A 20,744-nucleotide genomic window follows, 5' to 3' on the forward strand; every position below is an offset into this window, starting at 1 on the left:
TTCACCTTCTGTGTTACCAGCTGCTCACAGAGGTACCTCAAGCAGGGATTTCATTTCCTTCCAGTAAGAAGTGAATCTGTGAGTGCCATTGTGCCCCTTCCTTTCACCAGAAATAATCACACCCAGAGCTCTGGTGTTGCCTGTGCTGTCACTGCTGATGGTTCTGACAAGGGATTTCCATGTACAGTTGACACCAGCAGATACTCAAGGAAATGCCCCCAAGACACCTGTCCAAGAGTGAGCTGCCATTTCTTGGTGCATGTGACTTACTTTGCTTGTAAGCACTTCTATATTTCTGAATCTTCTACAACATTTTCAAATTATTAATGTCAGAGAGATGTTTGCATTTAAAAATATTTATTAGTTATTGCTTTGAAGGTCATTAGCACATTACCAACAGGCAAGTTCCAGACAAGTTCACTGTTCAAAGAGCTGACTGCTGAGATGGCTCTGAAGGAGGGAGCAGTAATTAATAAAAGCTCTTGAATTTCAACTCTTCAAGAGAGAAAGAAAGAACACAGTTACACTGCCTGCTGTTACTGGTAAGTGAAAACTCAAGATCATTTTAGGAAGACAAATCTTTGTCACTAATTGCAAGCTTCTTGCTCTGACAGCTCTTCTGAGAGCCTGCCTTGAGGACAACAAAACAATTAATTCTTTGCTGCAATGATGCATTCAAGTTGGGCCTGAAAAACAAATGAGACAGTGAGACAAATTAGATTTCCTAACCTAAAAAACAAACCTTCAGTGCTGTGGAGGGCTAAATTTTCTGTTGGATGTTCACAGCAAGGAGCTGAGGGATGCTGTGCTGCTGCCAGGAGAACCAGGCCAGGTTTGTTCCCCAGCAATTCCGTTCCTACATGTTTTATAAATTAGTTTGTCGTTCCTGGCATGAAATTTGTTACATTCTGAGGAGAAGAGAGCTGGCCTTGGCTCTGTACGATGAGAGATTCTGTTTAGAATGTGAAGCATTGAGGAGGAAATTAAATAAAAGCTGTTGAAACAGTGGTCTGAATTCTCAGATTTGAAGCTGGACTATGTGAGCTAAATTAAGTATTTGGCTCTCTAGCATTTGGAACATGAACTGACTCCAGGACAAGAGTAGCTGGGAACAGCAAATTTTGTGATTAGTGAGAAAATTTGATGCCAGTTAGTGGATGGATGGGAGCAGCCACAATAACCCTCAGCAGTGGCACACACAGCTGGTCAAGTACAGGTACTTCAAAAAAGAATCTGATTCAGGGGCAACACACATCTGATCTAAGATTTTGTGTTTAAAACATTCCAAGGCAGCCTGAAAATCTGAGTTAAAAAGTAAGATCTGCAGGAAAAGCAGCTTGCTCTAAGGGAAATGTTTTTAGCTGTAGCCAGAAACATTTGATGCTGTTCAGGGTGACATTCTTTCCTTACTTAAAAGATGTGGGGGTTTGTTTTCCTTTTAAAAACAAAGTACAGAGCAGCAGCTCTGTTCTCCCCAAAGCCACAAGCACAAATAATTATCCGGTCCCTGCACAGTTGTTCTTGGGTAATATTTAATGTTAAATGGTGTGTTGTGTTACTAGGGCTTTAATGGTTTTAATGAGAATTTTACCACTAGTATTTGGAATTCTGGATTTGTACTGACCTTCAGCTGCTGGTTTGTCCGTTTGAGGAACAGAACCTCCTCACTGTGTTTCTTCTCTTCTATTTCTCTCCGTTCTGTTTCTTGCCTTTCAATGGCCTCACATTTCGCTTTCTCTTCGCTCACTTGTTTTTCCAGCTCCTCCTTCTCCTCTTCCAGCTCTGCAATCTTGGAAAAGAGTACAGATGTCTCAAGTTTTGTTTGCAAACAGTCAATTTTTAGTTCAGATGGGACTGATGCCTTGAGAGGCTACCTAGAACAGAGGCTAGCCAGAGTTAAAGGAATGAAGGAGGTTTTATTAAAAGGCCTTCAAAGGACACATCTTGGGCAGTACAAGAACTTGGTTGCAGCTACACCCAAAATGCACCATGGGTCAAGAGTTTTCACAGTTTTATAAGTATTGGTCCCTGTACATATTGGAGTTAGTTGTTGAATTACAGCTTCAGGTTATGAACTCCCATCCTCCCAGTTTGCTCTCCTCAATTTACTGCTCATACTTTTTGGGCCTGAAGCTATAAATGGTGTTCTCAGGAAAGGAAAAAGGATTGTTTTTTGGCTAACTGAACTGTGAAGAGAACTTGCTAACACTCTATATGAAGTTCAGAGTTATATTCTAATGCAGTACAGAATCTGAAAAATACAAGAGCTAAAATTTAAGGTGTCAGGACAAAGTGGCGTGTGGTGCAATATTTAAAGCTGTGCAACAAGCTTCAGAAGAGCAGCTAAGCCTGAGGAGAGTGAACTGGGTATTTTGATGGTCTTTGCTGCCATCCTGTGGAAATGGAAACAATGAGTTTAAGGATATAAAATCTGCTATGTTCATGTGCAGAAAGCTCTATCACGGGGCCCCAAGGCGTCATTCACCTTGTCTCACTTTAATTTTCAGTCAAGACTTGAAAAAAGATAACAGGTTTCAGTAAAATAATTGTATTACATTAATTGGGATACTACCACTAATTAAACTCTGCTTTTACATTGTTTTCAACAGTAAAAGACAAAGAAATTCAGTATCATAGTTCATACATGGCAAGCAGAGACAGCGGACTATGTTTTTAATGTAATTATTTACAATCTGTTGTACAATTGGAAGCTGTAAAGATTTAAAGAGCAGAAGTTCTCTAAACACTATCAAAGAGGGATCTTCCCATAAAACAACCCACCACAACAGAAACTTGACATAAGAAATTCTCTAAACGCTATCAAAGAAGGATCTTCCCATAAAATAACCCACCACAACAGAAACTTGATATAAACACTAAGGCAAACAGGAAGGTGTCAAGGTGGAGGTTTAGAATTAGCATAGCAGACAAAAATTCCACAGTGCAGATTTTGGGAAAGGAAACAACTTTCCCACAGTCTGCACAGTGCCTGCAGAGCGCCTTGTGGGAACCTGTCAAGGACATATTTTATGAAAAATCCTTTAGTTGGATCTTTTCTCCTAAGAAGTTGAGAGACCTCAGAAACTAAATGTAAACAATAACTATCTGCTGCTGTGGAATGCAACAGGTGCATCTGTGATTGGTCTCATGTGGTTGTTTTTAATTAATGGCCAATCAAAGTCCAGTCTCTGGTCAGTCACAAGATTTCATTACCATTCCATTCCTTTCTAGCCTTCTGATGAAATCCTTTCTTCTATTCTTTTAGTATGGTTCTAATATATCTAATATATTTTCTTTTAATGTAATATATATCTTAATATAATATATTAATATAAAATAATAAGTCAGCCTTCTGCAACATGGAGTCAAGATTCTCATCTCTTCCCTAGTCCTGGGACCCCTGCGAACACAACCACAGGAACCCAAGTAGTTTGGCAAGGTGTTGGGAAGGATGAAAGTTTGACAAGAAAGTCTCACAGATTTGTGTGCTTAGCAGAATGATTTTTAAATGTAGAGTCTGATGAAGGAATAGAAAAGAAAGCAAGTTTTGATATAGTAGAAAAGAATTGCTGAGCCAGTCTTGCTGGGTAACCAAGGAGGCAAAGGGTGTGTTAGTTAGAAGGGGTTTTTATGGCTTAGAGCAAAGAATAAACTTACTTTAAACAGAAGATGATTTTACCAAGCAGAAAGATAGCACAGGCAAACAAGCCTGCCAATGTTGCAAGTAGAAAAAAGCTCTCAGAACTTTCCACTGCAAGAAAACTGAAAACCAACTTCTACCTTAAACTGCAATGCACTAACTTTTATTGATTGGAGAACAGTAGCATGAATATGGTAATTACAGTAGTTATGATAGGCTATAGATAAAAGTTAAGGTATAGATTGGTTCTGCTGTATTAAGATGCCCAGCAAAGAAAAGTATAGAATGCATTTGTAACCAAAAGAAAAGTAAATAATGTATTGTAACCAAAAGAAAAGTATATAATGCAATGTAACTATAACTGAAGGGTCTCCAGGCCTGCCTGCAGCTGGAGCTGACAGCTGTCAGCACAGGCTCTGTCACCCACGACCCTGGACTGCTGTAACCTCTTGGATGTAATAAACTGCATTTTGGAGAGCCCCTGGAGTCCCACATCTCTCATTCAGGCTCTTACAGTGGTGCCCAACATGGGGTGCCATCAGTAAGAGCCTGAATGAGGGATGCAGGACTCCAGCTGTAGGCAGAGCTCTGTCACCCACCACCCTGGACTGCTGTAACCTCTTGGATGTACTAAACTGCATTTTGAAGAGCTGCCTGTAGTCCCACATCCCTCATTTAAGCTCTGAGAGTGGCGCCCAGTGTGGGGCACCATTAGTAAGAGCCTGAATGAGGGATGCAGGACTCCAGGCCTGCCTGCAGCTGGAGCTGACAGCTGTCGGCACAGGCTTTGTCACTCATGACCCTGGACTGCTGTAACCACTTGGATGTAACAAACTGCACTTTGGAGAGCAGCCTGGAGTCCCACGTCTCATTTAAGCTCTTATAGTGGCGCCCAACGTGCGGCACCATCAGTAAGAGCCTGAATGAGGGATGCTGCTCTTCAGGCTTGTCTGCAGCTGGAGCTGACAGCTCCACATCCCTCATTCAGGCTCTTCCAGCAAGGAAACCTGCTTCCACCCCGTGTCCTTCAGACCCTTCAGTGCAGGCGTCTCACCCTTTTCTCCAGGTGGGCCTTGCCCTGCTCGGCCTGCAGCGCCTTGCGCACGCCGAAGGCCACGCTGCTCTCGTAGAGCGCCTGGTACGCCGACAGCGTCAGCTGCAGCTCGTCCCGCACGCGCAGCAGCAGCAGCCCCCGCTCCGCACAGCTCACCGTGGTCTGCCGGATCAGCTCGTCTGCAAGGGAGGAGGGACAGAGCCTGCAGTGCCTCTGCCAGGGACACAGCTGCTCGGCTCGCTGTCACACTGATTATTCAAGATTTTCTAAGCATTCTCATGTTTATATTCCTGTAACAAACTTTCTCACATGCTTTGTGTAAATAACTTGTTGGTTTGCAGTGGTGTATGGAGAAGGAGGAATTTGATGGGTTGTTGGTTTGTGCAGTGTTTTGTTACATTGAGCACAGCAGGTAAGAGCAGAGTGGTGGTGCAGCCCTTCAGGTAATGCCAGTGATTAGCTTATCCCCTAAATCTGCAACAGCAAACACTGAAAAACGTGTAATGATTTGTTGCAGTCATGGGGGAGCCCTCAGAGGACCCTGCTCTCCAACCCATGGCCAACCCTTGGCTTTGGGAGCCCAGCATCGTGTGATTAGAGTGTGTAACACACACACAGCTATAAGTTACTTTAAACAAACTTAGTTGAAGTGCAGCTAAGAGGAAAACTATGAGGATTTTTTTTTCCTGCAAGTTTTTCACATGCAGGAAACCTCTCATCTTTGGGAGCCCACACCATAGAGTGTGTAACACACACAGCTATAAGTAACTTTAAATAAATTCAGTTGAAGTGCAGCTAAGAGGGTAACTACAAGGATTTAAAGCTGTTTTTCACAGGCAACCCCTCGCCTTTGGGAGCCCACACAGTAGAGTGTGTAACACACACAGAGCTAGAAGTTACTTTAAATAAACTTGCTTGAAGTGCAACTGAGAGAGTAACTATGAGGATTTAAGGCTGTTTTTCACGTGCAGGCAACCCCTCACACTGTAGAGTGTGTAACACATACACAGCTATAACTTACTTTAAATAAACTTAGGTGAAGTAAAACTAAGAGGATAACTACAAGGATTTAAGGCTGTTTTTCATGTGCAGGCAACCCCTCACTTTTGAGAGCCCAGCACTGTGTGATTAGAGTGTGTAACACACATACAGCTATAAGTTACTTTAAATAAACTCAGTTGAAATGCAACTAAGACTAAGAGCATAACTATGAGGATTTAAAGCTGTTTTTCACGTGCAGGCATCCCCTCGCCTTTGGGAGCCCAGCACTGTGTCACTGGAGTGTAACATAAAAATAGCTATAAGTAACTTTAACTAAACTTGGTTGAAGTGCAGCTAAGAGGGCAACTACGAGTATTTCAGGCTGTTTTTCATGTGAAGGCAACCCCTCACCTTTGGGAGCCTAGCACTGTCATTAGGGTGTGTAACATATAAACGGCTATAAGTTACTTTAACTAAACTCGGTTGAAGTGCAGCTAAGAGGGTAACCACGAGGATTCAAGGCTGTTTTTCAGGTGCAGGCTGTCCCCAGGGTGGGAGCTGTGTCGGGCACTGACCGAAGCACTGCGTGTAGAGCTCCCTGCGCACGGGGCACAGCCCGGTCTCCCGCGCCTGCCGCTGCTGCAGCTGCCGGTCCAGCTGTTCCTGCAGCTGCACGACGTCGCGGCGGGTGCTGGGCGCGGTGCTCACCTCCTGCACCCAGAGCTTCTGCGCCTCCTCCCACTCCCTGCCAGACAAGCACCGGCCGTTACCGGAGGCACCGGGGGCCCCCCGGGCACCGCCGGCCCCGGCCCGGCCCCGCTCACCGCGGCGGCAGGATGAGGTTCAGGAGCTCCTGCGGCTGCTGCGTGGCGAAGCCGGCGGGGGTGCGCGGAGCCTGACCCTGCGGGAACACGACAGCGCTGTAGCAGCGGGCAGGGCACCGCGTCCCCGGCCCGCTCACCCCCGGCGGAGCGCGGTGCCCCCCTGCGTGCCCCCGTGGGCGCTCACCGCCGCGGAGGGCCTGTCTTCTCGGTGGGACACCACCACGGGCGGGCAGTACCGCAGCAGCGACTCCGGCGGCGCCGCCATGGCGGCCGCGGCACTGTCACCATGGCGACCGCGCCGCGCACCAACGCCCGGGCGGAAGCGCCGGCGGGCCGGAAGTACCGGCAGGCCGGAAGTGGCGGCACTTCCGTCGGGACGGGCGCCATGGAGGCCGCGGCGGAGGAGCGGCGGAGAGAGCGGCGGCGGCGGCGGGAGGTGGCGGTGAAGGCCGAGCGGCGCAGCCCCCGGCGCAGCCCGAGCGAGGAGCGGCGGGGCCCGGCAGGACCGCGCGCGGGCAGCAGGTGAGGAGGCCCAGCCGCTCGGCCCCGCCACGCTCGGCCCGGCCCCGCCGCTCAACCCCTCCCGTTGTTCCGCAGGTCGCCGCGGCGGAGGAGCAGGTCCGGGAGGAGGAGCCGCTCGCCGCGAGGCAGGAGGAGCCGCAGCCACAGCCCGCACCACGGCGCCGTGAGGGTGAAGCAGGTGAGCGGGGCTGTCGGTGCAGCGGGGCCCGGTTCCCGGGACTCGGCCTGGCGGGCACAGAAAGTCGGTTCAGACAGGGCCCTGCCCGGTGTGCCGTGTCTGGGGAGTCAGGAGCTCCTGCTGTCCAGCTCAGCTGTGCCACCCATGCCTGGATCTCCTCTCCGAGCCCTGCCGGTGCCACAGCACAGGGAGCTGCATCCTTTCCCCAGAGCAGGCTGCACCGCCTGTTTGTGGCGCTTTATTCCATGCAAATTGCGGGAACCCAAGTGGTTTGGCAGGGAAATCTGTTCCAGGTGGTGTCAGAGCTGCACCCCAGCAAGATGGCAAAACCCTTTCTGCCTCCTGTGTAAATACTCCCTGTATGTCTGCATCGATGCCATTTGCAGGGTCACCAATGGATTGTTCAGCACTGCATCCTCATTTATTTCCCTTGTGTGCACAACCATGGCTGTTCCTCCCCATGCCTCAAACACGAGGGAGGGACACTTCAGTATGTGTTTTCCCAGTGTGTGGGATTGGGATTTTCTAAAAGGCCGAGGTAGATGAGCTGCTGTTTAGTTCATGTTTTTACAGTTTAAAAGTTGATGTTTTTACAGGTTAAAAAGTTACAAAATTCTTTGTTATAAGCCATCTTCCAGTATCAGTGAGACTCAGCAATGGGAGGGGTTTTGTAGGAATTGAAGATGATTTCTCAATTGGTTTTGATAATGCAGAAGTTTTTTTTTTTGTCTTACATAGGTAAGTGAGTTTAGTTCAGGTTTTTACAGTTTAGGATAAAAAGTTACAAGACTCTTAGTTATAAGCCATCTTCCAGTACTAGTGAGAGCTTGGGGACTGGCAGGAGCTTGGAAGGAATTTAAAATGATTTTTGAATTGCTTTTGATAATGCAGTTGGTTTTTTTACATAAGTAAGAAAAGTGAGTTTAGCTTGTGTTTGTAAGCATAGGTTAAAAAGTTGCAAGACTGTCTTCCAGTACCGGTGAGAGTTTGGGATTGGGAGGAGTTGGGAAGGAATTTAAAATGATTTTTGAATTGGTTTTGACAATGCAGTTTGTTGTTTGGGTTTGTTTTTTTTTTTACATAGGTAAGAGCGTTTAGTTCACATTTTTACAGTACAGGTTAAAAAGTTACAAGGCTCTTAGTTATAAGTCATCTTCCAGTACCAGTGAGAGCTTGGGGATTGGCAGGAGTTTGGAAGGAATTTAAAATTATGTTTGAATTGGTTTTGATAATGCAGTTTGTTTTTTGTTTGTTTTTTTTTTTTTTTTTTCATAGATAAGAGCATCTAGTTCATGGTTTTACAGTTTAGATTAAAAAGTTACAAGGCTCTTAGTTATAAGCTATTCTCAAGTACCAGTGAGAGCTCAGGGACTGGGCAGGGTCGGGAGGGAATTTAAGGGTTCTGAATTGGTTTTGATAATGCAGTTGTTTTTTGGTTTTTTTGCATAGGTAAGTGGGCTTAGTTCATGTTTTTACAGTTTAAAAGTTCATGTTTTTACAGGTTAAAAAGTTACAAGGCTCTTAGTTAAAAGCTATCCTCAAGTACCAGCGAGAGCTCAGCAAGTGGGCAGGGTTTGGAGGGAATTTAAGCGTTTTGAATTGGTTTTGATAATGCAGTTTAGTTTTTTGCATAGGTAAATGAGTTTAGTTCCTATTTTTACAGCATAAGTTAAAAAGTTACAAGTTCTACTTAGTTATAAGGTGCCGATTTTCCAAAGGCTGAGTAGCTGAGCTGCTGTTTGACTCTGGCTGTCCCTGCAGGAGCGGGAGGATCACTGTGGCAGGGTGAAGGAGGAGAGGAAGCAGAGGCACCCAGCAGAGCAGGAGCAGCGGCGGGACCGCGACAGGAGCGGGGACAGGGACAGGCACAAGGAGCACTCAGACAGGAAGAAGAACCCCGGAGCTCGCGGCCACGAGCGGGACGCACAGAACCTGCGGGAGCAGCAGGCGGAGAGGGAGCTGCACAACGAGAGGAGGCGAGAACACCGGCAGGGCGAGCCCAACGCTGAGCCCTGGCAGTCAGACAGCAAACAGAAAGAAAAACCCGCCGCCAACAAGGAGAAACCGAGCTTCGAGCTGTCGGGGGCGCTGCTGGAGGACAGCAACACCTTCCGGGGCGTGGTGATCAAGTACAGCGAGCCGCCCGAGGCGCGCATCCCCAAGACGCGCTGGCGCCTGTACCCCTTCAAGAACGACGAGTTCCTGCCCGTGATGTACATCCACAGGCAGAGCGCCTACCTGCTGGGCCGGCACCGCCGCATCGCCGACATCCCCATTGACCACCCCTCCTGCTCCAAGCAGCACGCCGTCTTCCAGTACCGGTGAGGCTCGGCAGGGGGGGTTTGGGAGGAATTTAAGGGGTTTGAATTGGTTTTGGTAATGCAGTTTAGTTTTTTGGGTTTTTTTTTACACAGGTAAGAGGGTAAGCTGTCTTCCAGTAACAGTGAGAGCTTGGGGCTGGGAGGAGCTTGGAAGGAATTTAAGGGGTTTGAATTGGTTTTGGTAATGCAATTTTTTTTTTTTTTTTTTTACATAAGAAAGAAAAGCGAGTTTAGTTTGTGTTTGTAAGTATAGGATAAAAAGTTATAAGGCTCTTAGTTATAGGCTGTCTTCCAGTACCGGTGAGAGTTCAGGGACTGGGAGGAGCTTTGATGAGATTTTTGATAATGCAATTTTTTGGGTTTTTTTTTTTTTACATAAGAAAGAAAGCTGACTTTAGTTCATGTTTTTACAGTATAGGTTAAAAGGTTATTAGGCACTCAGTTATAAGGCTTTTTAAAGATTTATTGATTAATAAAACCCATCCCCATCGACTGCTTCTCCTGCTCCAAGCAGCACGCCGTCTTCCAGTACCGGTGAGGCTCGGCAGGGGGGGTTTGGGAGGAATTTAAGGGGTTTGAATTGGTTTTGATAATGCAGTTTGGGGTTTTTTGGGTTTTTTTACATAGGTCCATGAGTTTAGTTCACATTTTTACAGTATAGGTTAAAAGTTTCAAACCTCTTAGTTATAAGCCATCTTCTAGTACCAGTGAGAGCTTGGGGAGTAGGAGGAGTTTGGGAGGAATTTAAGATGAGCTTTTTGAATTGGTTTTAATAATTCAGTTGGGTTTTTTTGCTGCAAAAGTAAGAAAAGCGAGTTTAGTTCACATTTTTACAGTAGAGGTTAAAAAGTTACAAGACTCTTAGTTATAAGCTGTCTTCCAGTACCAGTGAGAGCTCGGGGACTGGCAGGAGTTTGGAAGGAATTTAAAATTATTTTTGAATCTGTTTTGATAATATAAGGTTTTTTTCCTACATAAGCAAGAAAACTGAGTTTAGTTCGCGTTTTTACAGTATAGGCTAAAAAGTTACAAGGCTCCTAGTTATAAGCCAGTGAAAGCTTGGGGACTGGCAGGAGTTTGGAAGGAATTTAAAATTATTTTTGAATCGGTTTTGATAATGCAAGTTTGTGGTTTTTTTCCTACATAAGCAAGAAAAGTGAGTTTAGTTCCTGTTTTCACAGTATAGGTTAAGAAGTTACTCTTAGTTGTAAGCCATCTTCCAGTCCCGATGGAACGCCACCTCCCCGCAGAGCACAATTTCTGCCCCTGCTGCTTTGTGAAGACGTTTGCAGTGTCTCGGGTGGCTCAGCAGTGGTTTTGTTGCAGGCTGGTGGAGTACACCCGGGCTGACGGCACCGTGGGCCGCAGGGTGAGGCCCTACATCATCGACCTGGGCTCGGGGAACGGCACCTTCCTCAACAACCAGCGCATCGAGCCCCAGCGCTACTACGAACTCAAGGAGAAGGACGTGCTCAAGTTCGGCTTCAGCAGCAGGGAGTACGTGCTGCTCCACGAGTCCTCTGACAAATCTGAGGCCAACACCAAGGACGATGATGAGGATGAGGAGAAGGAGGAGGAGTCTGACAGTTAACGGAGGAGGGAGAAGCTGGGGAGAGGCAGAGGAGGGAAACTCCTTGCGGTGGAACGGGACTGGGATGTGAACGTGGAGCATTGCAGCACTGATGCCTCTTGTTGCCTTAAAGTCCTTTCTCTGTTGCTGGTCTGTTCCCATAGTTTGTTTTGAGGGGCTTTGCTCGTTATTTGTGTTTGATAGTTTTGCATATCAGGAAATACAGCTTTATTTTTATTTTATTTGTCTCCCAAGAAGCCGAAGAGCACCTGGATGTGAAAACTCTTGGTGCTGGAAACTCTCCACAGATGTTGCCAGACTCTTCCAGCAAACCATGTCAAACACAGACAGCATCTGGAAAATTATTTTTATGACTTGTTTTGTTGTAGCCCTTTGAAAATGCTACAGACTGAAAGGTTAGTTAGAAAGTACTTGATGCACGTCCTGTTCCGTAGTTTGCCAAATTCCTCTGCCTGTTGGGAGTTCTGACAGGAGAATTTACCTGGATCACTGCTAAAATGGCAGAAATGTGGCAAAAATTCTCATGTGTTTGTATGTTTTTAGTATTTAATTTGTCTCATGGTGACTGAGGGACGGGCATTTCACTGGAATTCCGCCTGGAAATCATAAGGGAATGTGAAACAGAAGTTAAACAGTTCCTGGAATTTCAGGTGATGAGACTGTGACCCAAGTTCCCTGTTCCCACACATGATGCTGAAGCTGTCCTGGATGTGGAGTGTCTGGGTTGTAAGCTAGAACCCTTTTTCCTGACCCCACCCCAGGGTTTGTTTGTGTCAGACAGAACCACCTTTGATAGGGTGACATGTTTTAACCAGATTGCACTATTTAAGTTCTCTTTTTATAAAAACTTGGGTACCCAAGTCCTTTGTTTAACAGTGAAGAAGTCAGTGTTTAGGGAGAGAAGCACCAATCCCACTCACTTGGAGTTGCAGAGTTTTTGGTGTCTCTCCAACGTTGCTTTATGTTCAATGTGTGCGTCCCACACTTCTCTGACTCACCTGGGTGTTTGTGGTCTCACCTGTTTGTCCCTGCTGTGTACAGACTGTACACAAAGGTGCTTGTTGTACACATGGATAGTGTAAATATGGGGCATTGCTCTGGGGTTTCAGATGGGTAGGATGGGGTTTGAGCAGGAGGAGCTCCTTTATATCTACTCCAAGGGTTTTTAAATAAACAATTTGTAAATTTAGCCTTGATTGCTTTCAGTTGTAATATTTTTCTAGCGTTCTTTTTTCCTCAGAACACTTGAAGTTTCAGCACTTGTTTCTGCAGTAAAGAAACCAAATAAGTTCAAAACTGCACAATTTGTACCCTGGAGAAGCTGTGAGCACAGGAGGTTTGTATCACTCCCCTTTCTCACCCCAAGGTGGCTTATTCTGTGTGCCCTGACAGGGTTCTCACATGAATGGGAGGTGACAGAATTGCTGTGCTGCAAAAGGGCAAAGTGGCCCCCAGTGTCACTGCAGAGGAGCAGAGTGACACAGTTTAATAGGATCACAGAAGGGTTTGGGTTGGAGGTGTTAGGAAAATTAATCCACAAACACATGAGGTTTGTGTCCAAAAAGGAGACAGAGGAGTCCTGGAACTTTATCCTAATAAAGGGAGAGGCCATGGGGCATTTCCCATGGGGTCTCTCAGATTGTTAGAGGACACAGCCTCCTTTTTATCCCAGTTTCCCAGCTGCATTTCCCTCTCTTCCCCACTGACTGAGGTACTTGAGAGGTACAAACTTCCCAGAACACCTAATAGAGACCCCCTTCTAATGTATACCCCCCTTTTTATTTTCCTTGTGCCAATCAGTGGAATTTCTATGGAATTAATGCTTCTTCCCATTACTTCTTTTGTCTCTCAGTTTCCAGTTTTATTTATCAGCAGACCTACTGTTTGTCTGTGAAGACAAATCCCTCTCATTCCATTTATCAATCAGTAGAATCTTTCCCATTGTTCCCTTCATGTCAGTACCCAGTTATATTTATTAGCAGACCTAGTTTGTCTGCAAAGACAAACCTCTCATTCCATTTATGAATTAGCAGAATCCTTCCCATTGTTTCTTTCATCTCTCAATATCCAATTTTATTTATTAGCAGACCTACAGTTTGTAAAGACAAATCCCTCTCAAAATGGAATCATTTATCAATCAGTGGAATCCTTCCCATTGCTTCTGTTACCTCTCAGTGCTGGTTTTATCTACCCACAGCTTGTTTGTAAAGATAAACCCCTCATTCCTTTCAGAGTGACCCTAAAGACCACAGAATTGGGGGATATCTGAATTTTTAGCAGAATTTTTTAGTGGCAGAACCACGGAACGCTCCAACCCTTGGGAGTATTGCATTTACTGACAGAATTTTGGTCCATGCAGTTATTAGGGCAGAAATCTTTAGGACTTTGACTGTGTTTGGGGTGAGGAAAAAGGTTCCAGTTATTATAGCGTATAGGTAGAAGTTGAGGAGGGTAAGTTTAGGGTTGTAGATGATAATGAGGTGGGAGATGGAAGAAAAAGCTAGGATTTTTTGGATTTGTGTTTGATTGAGCTCCATTCATCCTCCCAGGGCTGCTGAGGGGATAGCCAGGTAGAAGCTGAGGAGGGTAGGTTTAGGGTTTTAGATGATAATGATTGCTATTCAGCCTAGGTGAGAGATGGAAGAAAAAGCTAGGATTTTTAGGATTTGTGTCTGGTTGAGCCCCATTCATCCTCCCAGGATAGTCAGGATAATTAATTAGGAGTGCAGGGTTTAATGAGGGTGAGGTTATCGCCCCGCCCCTCCCGCCTCAGCAGCGCCCCTGGCGGCCGCCGCCGCCACCGCCCGCCCCTCCCGCGCAGGCCGCGCCGCCATGGCCGCGCTGCACGCCAAGGCCGGCGGGCCCCCTCAGATCCCCGACACCCGCCGGGAGCTCGCCGAGCTGGTGAAACGCAAGCAGGAGCTGGCGGTGAGCACCGGGGAAGGGCTCGGTGCGGTGCGGGTGGCGGCGGAGCGGCCGGGGCAGTGGCGGGGCCGCAGCGGCGCGGCCCGGCCTGCTCCATGCGCGGCGGTGTTTCCCGGCAGGAGACGCTGGCAAACCTGGAGCGGCAGATCTACGCCTTCGAGGGCAGCTACCTGGAGGACACGCAGATGTACGGCAACATCATCCGCGGCTGGGATCGCTATCTCACCAACCAGAAGTGAGTGAGGGGCGGAGGAGGCGCTGCCCGCCCGCCCGGGCCCCCCCGCCCGCCCGGCCCCGCCATCGCGCCTGTCTCTGTTTCAGGAACTCCAACAGCAAAAACGACCGCAGGAACCGCAAGTTCAAGGAGGCCGAGAGGCTTTTCAGCAAGTCCTCGGTCACCTCAGCAGCGGTGAGTGCTGGGATGAGCCCTGTCCCCATCCCTGTCCTCTTCCTTGTCCTCACCCTTGTCTCCATTCCCATGCCTTTCCTTGTCCCTAGTCCTGTTCCTGTTTTATCCCCATCCCATCCCTTTCCTTGTCCCCAGTCCTGTTTTATCCCCATCCCTATCCTTGTCCCCAGTCCTGTTCCTGTTTTATCCCCATCTCATGCCATCCCGTCCCATCCCATCCCATCCCTGTCCCTTGGTGCCTCAGTCCTGCTCTGATCACCTGCAGAATGACTTCCCCATTTGAAATCCCATACCTGCCCTAAGCATCCCCATCCCACCCTGCAGCCTCTTCCAGAGCCCCTTTTCCAGTTGTTTAGAGGTGGGAGGGTGCCTGTCCCTGGTGTCACTGCTGTCCCCTGGCTTTGTCTCTGCCCCAGACCCCCAGTGCCACTTGGGGCACTTCAGAGGGACATGTCTGTGTGACCTGGGCTCTGTGCTTTGAGCCCTGGGAAGTGAATCCCTGCTTGCCTTGACACCCTGTTTGTTTTGCAGGCTGTCAGTGCATTAGCTGGAGTGCAGGACCAGCTCATTGAGAAGCGTAAGTGCCTTTGTCATTTTGCTCTGAATTTGGAAAGAATTACACTCTCCCCACCATTCTGCCCTGTCTGGGGTCTGGCTCCCCTGCCCAGCCCCTGTTTCTGCTGCCCTCAGGCTGCTCCTGGCTTCCCAAGTTCCTTCCGGGCTCAGAGGGCTTTGTTGTGTGTGAAAGGATTGAATTTGCTTTGGTGCTCTGTGGAGGAAGAGGCTGGAGGAGCTGAAGCCCTGCATCTGTAGATGTGTCAGTCACAGGAGGCCTGGGGAGGGACCACTGACCTCCAGGACACTGAGAAACCTTTTTGTGACCAGCACCAAATCAGATGTGGTTCCTCAGAGCTGGGGAGCAGCCCCCTGTCCATCCTGCAGTGCTGTTTCCCTGGCTCTGTGATTCACCTGCTGCTGCAGGGCTCAGGTGCCTCTGCTGCTGTTCTGGGGCTGTTTCTCCCACTCTGGGCTCAGGAGCTGAGCCTGGTGCTCACCTGGCTTTGTCCTGCTCTAGGGGAGCCGGGCAGTGGCACAGAGAGTGACACTTCTCCAGACTTCCACAACCAGGAGAATGAGCCCAACCAGGAGGATGCTGAAGAGCTGGATGGCTCCGTGCAGGGTGTGAAGCCTCAGAAAGCTGCTTCCTCCACTTCCTCTGGGAGCCACCACAGCAGCCACAAAAAGAGAAAGAACAAAAACAGACACAGGTCAGTGGGACCAGCAGCCTGCTCACCACACCTGGACGGCTGGCTGGGGCTGGAGTGAATTTATTGCCTGAGGGGAACCAGTAACACGTTGGAATAACCAACAGGCAGCTGGGGTTAGTTTTTTGGGGATTTTCATGGTTTTGGAAGAGGAGGGGAGAGTGCTGAGGAGGTTAAACAAGCAGCACAGGGTGCTCACTCCAGCTGTGGCACAGCTGGGCAGCTTCTCCAGCTCTCCCATCTCTCCAGGATAAAGCTTGTTCCTTCCAGCAGGTCCTGACCTCCTGAGCTTGCTGCTTGGTTTCTGCAGAGCCCAGGAGGACGGGAATGTTAGTGCTTGCCTTGAGGGAGGGTGGAATGAAAATGGGAATGTTTTTGAGGTTTTGGACACTCCCTGTGTCTGGATTTCCACTCCAGCCCCTTCCAGCTCTCACATCCCAACCGAGTCTCAGTGCTGGCATAGAGGAGTTGCTGTGTCACCTTCACCTCAGAGTGTTTGTTATTAAACTGACCTGAAATTCACATGGAACAGATTCCTTGAACTCTTTTCTGGTTGGATTTACCTGTCCAGCTCTGCCCCTGGGGCATAATGAGGGCAGTGAGCTGGTCCCTGTGCCCTCAGCCAGGCCCTGGCTGTGACAGTGCCTGAGTCAGGTCCTGAGGGAGGAAAACCCTGGAGAGGAGACACTGCAGAGCTGTCTGGAAGGATTGCTGAAGCTGGGGCTTAAGGATTTCATAGAAGTAATGGAGCTTTTAAAACTTTCTAGTTTTAAAAGCTTTCTCAGAGCCAGTCTGTGCTGGCTCTGAGCTGTTTGCTCTGCCTGGCTCTCCTCTTTAAGGGACCTGCCATGCAATTAGAGAAAGGGTGTAAAGTGGTAAAATTTACAAGGGGGGCTGGGGACAGGTGGGGTGGGGACACGAGGTAGGTACAATGCTTGAAAAATGCTAACTCCTTTTTTGCCTTCATTAAGTGTTGAGTTATTAGCATGTCTTTAATTCTTAGGTCAGAATTTCCTTCCTGCAGCAGCCTGAATTGAGCAAATATCCAAAAGGACTGGATGTCCCTTTGCTTCCCCATGAGCTGGGAATCCAAAGAAGTTCAAATCTCTTTTTTTGCCTGTAGATATTTGGAAGAAGTTCAGGAATAACACAAGGAAACCACATCCGTGAACAAGTCCAGAGAAACAACCTGTAAAACTGAAGTACAGCTTAAGGAAACTGCCATTTCAAACAAATTATAAAATATTCTCCCTGCACAAACCATGGCCAACAACATGGTGAGGTGCAGGGCAGGTGCTGGAACTGACACAAATCTCTTTGCTCTGGTCTTTAGGGACAGGAGCTGGGGGGAAGCTGTCCCCCAACAGGTTGTGTGGCTCTGGGTTCCTTCTCATCCCCCCTGTGCAGCTTTGGCTGGACAGAGCAGCCCTGCCCTGCTCACCTGTGGCAGCCTCTGTGTTCCCAAGCCCCTTCAGACACTCCGAGGGGCTCAGCAAGGCAGGAACTGACTGTTTGTAATGCTTAGCAGGGCCAGATAGAGAATTAAAAACCATAAAAAGATCATTAAATTTGTCTGTAATAAAAGCTCTGTTCAAATTGTGATTGCTGTTACTGAGTATCCCCTAAATTTTGGCAGACAAGACCAAACAATTCTCGAATATGTTTAGGTTAAAAACCCCCGAGCAACAACGTGCAGCGAGGGCATTCCAGGCCCTACAACCCCACAGGTGCTCCCAGCCAGACCTGTGGGTCTGTCCCCTGAGGGGTCAAAAGAGAAAAATAAAAAGAAATGTTGGCTTTTTTCTTTATTCAGAAGCTCTTTCTCTTGCCAGCACGACTCTGGGTTGTGCTGCCCCGTTCTGGGAGGTGCTGGGGAAGGGCCCTGCAGGAGCCTCGCTGCCTTTCCCTGTGGGACCTCTGGCTCCAGGTGCTCACAGTGCCTCAGATGTGGCTGCAGGGGCTGTGCTGTCCCTCTGCTCCATGCCACACCACAGCAAGGCAGGCTGGAGATGATTTTCTGTGTGCTTGGCTGGGTTTGAGCAAACCCAGTGCTGTTTGCTCTTAGTGCAGTGCTGGAATGGGGTTCCATGATCAATCCTGCCAGCTGTGGGCACAGCTGTGTCTGGAGGCCACTTGTCTGGGGGGTGGGACAGTCCCCAAAGTGCTCAGCTCGTGCCCAATGTCCCTGGGCCCCCATGCTGGGGACAGCAGCCTTGGGGTGTGGGAGAAACAGCCCAGTGCAGGTTGGGCAGCAAAGCAAGTTCTGTGTCACCTCTGCCTGAAGCAGCTTTGCCTTGCCCTGGCAGCCCAGCCCCCTCCCCTGCTTCCTGACCCCTCACTTTGGTTCCCCAAGCCCTCCTGGGTTCCTGTCCTGCCCCTGGTCTGGCGCTGCCCCTCCTTCAGCTCCTGAAATCCCCTGTGTGACCCAACCCCACCTCTGCTAACACTTGTTCCCAAAATCCAGTGGGGAGGGGGACTCTGCATTGCCAAGCCAGGGAGCTTTTTGTGTCCAGTCCTGGTTAAGATATCTGAAGAACTCGATGGTGTTTGAACACTGGCTTTATTATTTATTTCATTTTATTTTTTTTTAGCGATCTTGCTAGGGTGGCTAATCAATTAATTGATTTAATTCATTAGTATATTAATTTCTATTGCTTTCTTCCTTTCAAATGCTGCCCCTCAGCCCGTCTGGCATGTTTGATTATGACTTTGAGTAAGTTTGACTTGAATTAGTACTTGTGCTGTGTTGTTAGTGTGTAGACACGATGTGCCTTTTGAGACCTCGCTAACCCCTAGTTTATCTGTTTAATTGTAGGTATGTATATTAGGTTAGGCTGGGAAGTATTTTTTAAAAACAGAAAAGCGTGATGGAGGTAACATTTTATTTAATAACTTCAGCAAATTATAAATTAACTTCACTCTTCTTTACCTTTCTGTTTCATATTTGAATAGATAAAACTTTTTAACTTTAAAACTTAGTTTAAAAACTGATTCTTTTGGCTTTGCTGCTTAAGGAGATAAGTATAGACTTGGATATTTCCTTTTGGAAAAATGTACTTAACGCAGTAATTTTGGCTCATATAATCCCTGTCATCCTAACTCCTCTCTCTATCCAAGTAAATAACTCTCACGCTATGTCTGGCTAATTACCTGTGGCATAGTTACACCTCTGGCAGATTAAATTAACATAAAGCATGCCTAGTTCCCCTTGTTCACTGCCTAAGTGCCCTGTGATTGATTGTGCCCCTTGATTAACTCTGTCTGGGAGTGGATGGAATCTGCTTTTTGGCAAATAATAACTCGGCTCTCCTGTGCTGCTCTGGTGCCCAGTAACCCTGGGCACAGCCCCTGGCTCAGCCAGCTGGGAGTGGATGGATTAACCATAGTCTCTGTCTAGCTGTGCCCTGTGCAGTAACTCTGGTGTTGGGTCAGGTATTGACATGGACGTTTCTCTTGTCTTTCCAACCACAGGATTGATCTCAAGTTAAACAAAAAGCCAAGAGCCGTAAGTATCCGTGCTCTGTCTGTGTTTTCATTGCTCACTGGAAGGGCTGGCTGACTCACAAGCTTTAAAAACCCTCCTGCTGCTGCTGCTGTCATTTGAGTTTTTATTGTCATGGTTGAGGAGTCGCAGTGTGAGGTCAGCATTGTCCCCTGGCTGTGGCAGCAGCTGAGCCCAGATCACAGATAGCTCCTGTGTGCTTCTCATGGAAAAAGCTGCTTTGCATCCTCTTGTCATGATCTGGAGCATCAAAAGCATCTGGTTTGAGTTGATACTCAAGGTTGGCAGGGTCCTGCTTTTCAATGTTTAGCTACAAGAGAAAGATCTGTTCTGCCTGCAGCCAGTGGTGTGTGAGATGAGAGAGGACTGAGACCCCCAGCTCCAAGAGCAGAATGGAGGTGGGAAGGTGTTAATGTGCGTGTGCTGTCCTTTCTCTGCAGGACTACTAGAGCCATCAGTGCTGATGCTCCTGGGATTTAGGTCTGTGACTCCCCACTGAGAAGCCCTGAAGCAGGATGGCAGCTGCAGCAGGAGTGACTCACTCTAAGGGACTTGGATGGGGGGAGGAAATCCTGGACCATGTACTTTGCATCATTTTTAAATCATCTGAGTTGCAGGAGGACAAAGGTGGTGTAGTAGTTGTAGTAGTTCTGAATTCCTGACTGTTCTGTGCTTCCACCTTGGTCGGGAACTTGCTGGAAAGGCTGACACTGCTGCCCCCTGTCACCTGCAGACCCACACAGAGGCATTTCCTTTTCCACTGGAACTGGGCTAGGATTCAGTGTGTCCCATCCATGTTGTGAGACTTAAATTACTTTTGTTGCTGATATTTAGCTTTGCAGGTTTCGTTTCTTTTGGTTTTGTTTTATTTTGTTGGTTTTGTTGTGCCTTTTTTAAAGCTGAAGTGTATAGTTACAAGTTGACTTTGGGTTTCTTTGTTTAGTCCGTGTAGTGGAAGGTTCTTCATTTTGTGGAGCAGCTTTTGATTCTTACTCAAGCAGAGAAGAAGGCAGTTTAACCCTTTTCTCTTTCATTTTAAACACCATCTCCCAATATTCCTCAGTGCATTAGGTGCAGGAAGGGCCAGAGCTCAGAGCCAGCTCTTCACTGTCGCTGACTTTGGGTGGGTTCTCTTTTTAATACAAACCTCTGTCATTTGTACATAAACAATAAAAGTTCCATGTTTGTCTCTTCTCATGGTTTATTCAGTCCAGACTTTGACTCCTGCTGCTTTTTAGTGTCCACCTGCTTTATGGGGCCTTGCTGGGATTCTTCCCCTTTGGCACTGGAGCTGTTCCTTGTCCCTGGGTGTTCTCTTGGTGCTTTCTCTCCTGGGGCAGCTGTTCCTAAATTCTGCAGGGAGTGCCAGGCTCTGATCTCCAGCTTGGCTGATCCTGCTGCAAGGCATGACTGGAATGTCCATGGTTGTGCTGGTGAGGGAATATTGCTGGCAGATCAGGATGAGGCAGTTGGATTGTCCCTGGAGAGGGACAGGAATCATGGCTGGGTGCTTCTTGCAGCAGCCACGTCAG

General features: G+C 47.8%; 3 protein-coding genes across 5 annotated transcripts; 2 read left to right on the forward strand and 1 right to left on the reverse strand.

The window, feature by feature from the left end:
• Positions 1–340: 340 nt before the first annotated feature.
• DNALI1 (dynein axonemal light intermediate chain 1) lies at positions 341–6,778 on the reverse strand. The gene is made up of 6 exons (XM_054292653.1): positions 6,684–6,778; positions 6,500–6,576; positions 6,251–6,420; positions 4,695–4,873; positions 1,625–1,789; positions 341–686 (listed from the first exon to the last, which is right to left on the reverse strand). The coding sequence occupies exons 1-6, from the start codon at positions 6,762–6,764 to the stop codon at positions 651–653; spliced, it is 708 nt and encodes a 235-aa protein (XP_054148628.1). The 5' UTR covers positions 6,765–6,778; the 3' UTR covers positions 341–650.
• Positions 6,779–6,884: 106 nt separating this feature from the next.
• SNIP1 (Smad nuclear interacting protein 1) lies at positions 6,885–12,300 on the forward strand. The gene is made up of 4 exons (XM_054292650.1): positions 6,885–7,021; positions 7,097–7,199; positions 8,961–9,520; positions 10,847–12,300. The coding sequence occupies exons 1-4, from the start codon at positions 6,885–6,887 to the stop codon at positions 11,109–11,111; spliced, it is 1,065 nt and encodes a 354-aa protein (XP_054148625.1). The 3' UTR covers positions 11,112–12,300.
• A 1,620-nt stretch (positions 12,301–13,920) lies between these two features.
• Positions 13,921–20,406, forward strand: MEAF6 (MYST/Esa1 associated factor 6). Of its 3 annotated transcripts, none has more exons than XR_008484083.1 (8): positions 13,921–14,039; positions 14,156–14,271; positions 14,358–14,445; positions 14,977–15,022; positions 15,521–15,713; positions 18,526–18,583; positions 19,182–19,215; positions 19,653–20,406. XR_008484083.1 is itself a non-coding variant. In XM_054292654.1 (8 exons), exons 1-8 carry the CDS (start codon positions 13,944–13,946, stop codon positions 19,659–19,661), a joined length of 612 nt encoding a protein of 203 aa, XP_054148629.1. In that variant the 5' UTR covers positions 13,921–13,943; the 3' UTR covers positions 19,662–20,406. The 3 variants fall into 3 exon arrangements, 2 of the variants coding, with proteins under 2 accessions (XP_054148629.1, XP_054148630.1); XM_054292654.1 differs by lacking the exon at positions 18,526–18,583 and adding an exon at positions 18,394–18,423; XM_054292655.1 differs by lacking the exons at positions 18,526–18,583; positions 19,182–19,215; positions 19,653–20,406 and adding an exon at positions 16,834–17,035.
• Positions 20,407–20,744: the final 338 nt, after the last annotated feature.

This window comes from Melozone crissalis, unplaced genomic scaffold, assembly GCF_028551555.1.
Source record: "Melozone crissalis strain CALT ecotype California unplaced genomic scaffold, PUWL_Pcris_2 ptg000111l_1, whole genome shotgun sequence".
In the NCBI taxonomy this organism is placed as follows: Eukaryota; Metazoa; Chordata; class Aves; order Passeriformes; family Passerellidae; genus Melozone; species Melozone crissalis.

Excerpts from the sequence above, each read along its gene's own strand:
- DNALI1 (XM_054292653.1), bottom strand. The coding sequence starts at position 6,764 with ATGGCGGCGCCGCCGGAGTCGCTGCTGCGGTACTGCCCGCCCGTGGTG. Across the intron at positions 6,577-6,683 it reads AAGACAGGCCCTCCGCGGCG|GGTCAGGCTCCGCGCACCCC; the intron begins GTGAGCGCCCAC and ends GTGTTCCCGCAG. Across the intron at positions 687-1,624 it reads GGACAAACCAGCAGCTGAAG|GCCCAACTTGAATGCATCAT; the intron begins GTCAGTACAAAT and ends TTTGTTTTTCAG.
- SNIP1 (XM_054292650.1), top strand. The coding sequence starts at position 6,885 with ATGGAGGCCGCGGCGGAGGAGCGGCGGAGAGAGCGGCGGCGGCGGCGG. Across the intron at positions 7,022-7,096 it reads GGACCGCGCGCGGGCAGCAG|GTCGCCGCGGCGGAGGAGCA; the intron begins GTGAGGAGGCCC and ends GTTGTTCCGCAG. Across the intron at positions 9,521-10,846 it reads CACGCCGTCTTCCAGTACCG|GCTGGTGGAGTACACCCGGG; the intron begins GTGAGGCTCGGC and ends GTTTTGTTGCAG.
- MEAF6 (XM_054292654.1), top strand. The coding sequence starts at position 13,944 with ATGGCCGCGCTGCACGCCAAGGCCGGCGGGCCCCCTCAGATCCCCGAC. Across the intron at positions 14,272-14,357 it reads CGCTATCTCACCAACCAGAA|GAACTCCAACAGCAAAAACG; the intron begins GTGAGTGAGGGG and ends TCTCTGTTTCAG. Across the intron at positions 15,714-18,393 it reads AAGAACAAAAACAGACACAG|CCCGTCTGGCATGTTTGATT; the intron begins GTCAGTGGGACC and ends GCTGCCCCTCAG.